General features: G+C 32.4%; 1 protein-coding gene across 1 annotated transcript; it reads left to right on the top strand.

Annotated features, from left to right (window-relative positions):
* The first annotated feature begins 623 nt into the window (after window positions 1-623).
* On the top strand, window positions 624-3,860 carry LOC125044351. Its single transcript, XM_047640977.1, has 3 exons — window positions 624-1,058; window positions 1,232-1,346; window positions 1,950-3,860. The coding sequence occupies exons 1-3, from the start codon at window positions 990-992 to the stop codon at window positions 2,426-2,428; spliced, it is 663 nt and encodes a 220-aa protein (XP_047496933.1). The 5' UTR covers window positions 624-989; the 3' UTR covers window positions 2,429-3,860.
* Window positions 3,861-4,779: the final 919 nt, after the last annotated feature.

The following is a 4,779-nucleotide window of genomic DNA, read 5'->3' as shown; positions in this document are numbered from 1 at the left end:
CAAACTGGATTACTATTGATTAATAATTTTGATAATAATTCCCTTTCCCGAATTTCCTGTGACTCCCTTGCCTGTTTGACGCAAGGTAGAGTAAGTCAGGAAATCGCCGGCATTGATTTCACAACAATTTAGTGCGGAAATGAATCACGGGGATCGGCGATAAAGCGAATGAACAAAGGGTGAGCGTGATAAGTCATATAATCCTATCTAATACTGTAGTACGGGCGTTGAGATAAGATTTACACATGTCGTATTCAATAGTCGTGTGGGGAATACACATGGTGAATAATGTACATATATATACTTATATACGAACACACACACACACACCCACACACACACACACACACACACACACACACACACACACACACACACACACACACACACACACACATACATATACGTATATATTCTAAAACACTCATCCTCTCCTTTCATCTTATTTCTCGGTAATGCAAATGACCGATTGCATACATCTTGACACACATAACTTTATCACTCATTTTTCACGTTTCTTATCGAGATGTTATCAGGTAGGCGTGTAACTTCCTCATTTTCCCTGTCCGAGTGCGATAGCGGAATTCAAAGAGGAAATTTGTGCAGTATATGTTTGTGTAGATACGGACGCAGACAAACGCTTCTGGCTCTTGTGTTTTTCAGTTCTATTGTGTTCTGTTCAGTGTTCATATAATTGTTTTTTTTTTGAACAGTTGGTCGATCCCTATATGATATTATATCGGGGGATATTTTAATCTAAATATCTTTTTTTGGGTGGAAATCGAGAGAGAGAGAGAGAGAGAAAAAAAAAATATCAAGAATCTATACCTTACATACAGATAAATTCTCGAACTTGGAAGATTCTTGAAAAAAAGAAAGAAAGAAAAGAAAAGAAACGAAAAGAAAAGAAAACAACGAAAGAACCATAAGCATAAACTTGAAGAAACCTAAGGACTTTCGTAGGACTGAGGAGATGAAAGTCTTATCCTATGCATCTTGAAGAGAATCTCACTCACGATTCCGAAGCAACGAAGATGGCAAAACTTTATAGCATACCAGTAAGAAAATGTCGTTTTTCTTGATTCTTCTCTTCCTTATTCGAAATATTCTTTGACATCTCCACCTTGCACCGCTTTGTATATAGCATCTATTTCTTCCATTCGCTACCTATCTACTGTACTATTTTCCGCGTCGTTATAATAGCCGATACTAGCGCACGTATATTTTGCAGAAAGTCGTTGGTGTCTGTGTTTTTGCAGTCTCCACCATGACAGCAGTGGTAGGCTTGGTTACGATCTGGAAGATTGGTCTTTCCCAAACGCTGGTCATCGTCACAGTTACGGCAGGTGAGTAAACAAGGCATGGTACCATAGGAGAGTCTTAGTAAAAAAATGTAGTGGTCATAGCATAGATTTTTAGTTAATGCATGGTATAAAGAACCGAAAAAAATATTACATAATTGTATGGCATCCACTTGGCTTTATGATTTTTTATTATTGTTTTTGTCATTATCCTTTATCATCATCATCATTATTGTTATTATTATTATTATTATTATTATTATCATTATTATTATTATTATCATTATTATTATTATTATTATTATTATTATCATTATTATTATTATTATTATTATTATTATTATTATTATTATTATTATCATTATCATTATCATTATTATTATTATTATTATTATTATTATTATTATTATTATTATTATCATTATTATTATTATTATTATTATTATTATTATTATTATCATTATTATTATTACTATCATCATCATCATCATCATTATTATCACTATTATTTTATTTAATTTTTTTTTTACCATCATCATTATTATCATTAGTATTATCGATATCATTCCTACCATTTACTCATACTAATAATATTGCTACTATTATCATTATCATTATTATTATCATTATTTTTTTCGAACCTACCAGGCTGTGTTGCCGTGACCGTGTGCCCAGCCGTCACCGTGATCTATCTGGCATATTCTCCTTCCACCCCCACGAGTATGCCTGTTCCTTCTACACACGACGACCCTCCCCCTGCTTATCGCCTTACCTGGGGACGAGAATACCCGAAACACATCCCATCAGAGCAAGATAGAGAAGCTGGAACGCCATCCTCCGAAGAACACTTTGGAGAACCGAAGGACATTTGGACGACTACGACTGATCAGCTTTCTGGAGTGAACAGGATACAGTCTCCATTGCAGGCTCCTGGAGTGCACACGTTTACGAGAGGAGGAGAAGGAGCCGCTCCAAGCACGCACTGCAGGTGTCAAAGCAGGTCGCATATGTATTCATATTGCAACGAGGAAGCTGTCTGGAAACGTGGAGTGGTTCCTAGTACACTTGACGGCCTCAGAGACGACCAGGGTCTTCCTAGTTACGAAGAAGCTGTCGAAGGAATCTGAATTGTTCTGTGGTATTTCCTGGTCGATAATGAATGCCAAACTTTATGCATTACAATCAGTGCGGTGTCTACAGTATTATATAAATTACCAAGAAGCTGTCACAGGAATTTGAGTTGTCTGTGGTAATTCCTTTTCGTTAAACCGTATTCATGTTGACAAACAAAAAAAGTATGAATGAGAATGAATATCTTCACAATACAAGAGATATATTTAACCGGTTTCAATTGTCATGTAATCGAGATGTAATCGATACCGGTTAAATACATTGTACTGTGAAAATATTCATTCTCATTCATAGCACTCCTTTTCGATAATGTATGTCAGACTTAAAACTTTATGCATTACGATCAATGCGGTGTATACAGTATTATATAAATTACCAAGAAGCTGTCACAGGAATTTGAGTTGTCTGTGGTAATTCCTTTTCGTTAAACCGTATTCATGTTGACAAACAAAAAAAGTATGAATGAGAATGAATATCTTCACAATACAAGAGATATATTTAACCGGTTTCAATTGTCATGTAATCGAGATGTAATCGATACCGGTTAAATACATTGTACTGTGAAAATATTCATTCTCATTCATAGCACTCCTTTTCGATAATGTATGTCAGACTTAAAACTTTATGCATTACGATCAATGCGGTGTATACAGTATTCTTCTTAATACACATACGTCAGTGAGGAATTGCGACATGTATTATGAAATTTCGAGGCGTAAAATTATCGATGGACTTTGCGTAATACAGAACTAGACTAATTCCTTATCATAACTGAACGCCGAGACTTCCATTATGCATTACTATCATTGCGATGTGTACAGTGACGCAATGGTTCCAGATTAATACATATGTGCCAGTAGTGATAATCTTCGTGTATATATATTTTTTCTCCGTTCTATCTAATTGTGCTTTGAGATAAAGTTTCATCATAAACTCACACAGTAATTTTCCGCGTATAATCCTATTTCCGTGATTACACATACCGGTAAGTCAAATGCAGTGATAACGTTATCTCAAGTGATAACATTCAGATGATAACCTACTCGCTCAATGCAGGCAGATAATTGCGTGTTTTTCAATTATTTTTGTTTAGGTTGTTATTGTTATAGAGAATGGGTGCTGAAATATATACTGGTATAGGCCGAAGATATTACGATGTGTTATATTTATAATATCTTTGTTATTAAAGAAAAAAATAAAATAGATGCTGATTGTATGATAGTATATTTGTGTAAGAATTAATAATGTATGTCATTTTTGTATATTATATTTATAACTATTTTGTTATTGAAAAATAAATCATAATATATAGTATTAATGTGTAAGAAGTGACAATGTATCATTATAAGAATTATTTATCTATGTAGTGCGTGATACAGATGTTTTTGTGTTTATGTATGTCGAATCACATTAAATTGTTTAATTTTTTTCACGTATTCTGCTTTATCATTCTCTGTTTTTTTTTTCTTTTCTTTTTTTTAATTTCCAGTATTCTACTTTATCATGCTCTTTTTTTTTTTTTTTTTTTTTTGATAATTTTTTTTTTTTTTAAATTTCCCCGTATTCTACTTTATCATATTCTGTGTCTATTTATCTATTTATTATTGTATCTCTCTATCGTTTTTTTCTCAGCATCTCCCTCTCTGTCTCACACACACACAAACACGCGCCCATAAACACATAAACATATATATAGGATTTAATTATTTCCGATAACTTAAGAAATTAACTTAAGAAAAGAAATACATAGGAAGATGTGAATAAAGAATAAGTTAGACACAAGAAAATAGAGAAATTAAACGCAAGGAACTAAAAATGAAACTAGAAAGTAGCAAAAAAAAAAAAAAAAAAAAAAAAAAGTAAGGAAGAAAGGAAGCAGATAATATATATAAACAAAGACGGAAATAAAATTAAGCAAAGAAGAAACGAAACACAAAGAATAAATTAAAAAAAACAAACAAAAAACAGACAAGAAAGAAAAAATAAACAAGACACAAAGAATAAACAATAAACAGACACAAGAAAGAAATGATAAACAAGACACAAGGGATAAAGGAGAAACGAAGCACAAGCAAAACGTCGATATCCAGATAAGATTTAATTAAAGATAAGATGCTCTATGCAAATCTTCACGAAACAAGAGGTGTTGTGAAGCTCTTGAGTCGAGTGATATTAACTAAAGAAAAACAAGAATAACAATAACAAGATGATGATAAGAATAGCAATAACAAAATAACAATAACAAGATAACACTAACAAAATAACAATAACAAGATAAAAATAACAATAACAAGAGAACAATAACAATAACAAGATAACAATAACAATAACAAAATAATAATAACAA

Source organism: Penaeus chinensis, chromosome 35 (assembly GCF_019202785.1).
Source record: "Penaeus chinensis breed Huanghai No. 1 chromosome 35, ASM1920278v2, whole genome shotgun sequence".
In the NCBI taxonomy this organism is placed as follows: Eukaryota; Metazoa; Arthropoda; class Malacostraca; order Decapoda; family Penaeidae; genus Penaeus; species Penaeus chinensis.
This window is presented reverse-complemented; position numbering and strand designations above follow the sequence as displayed.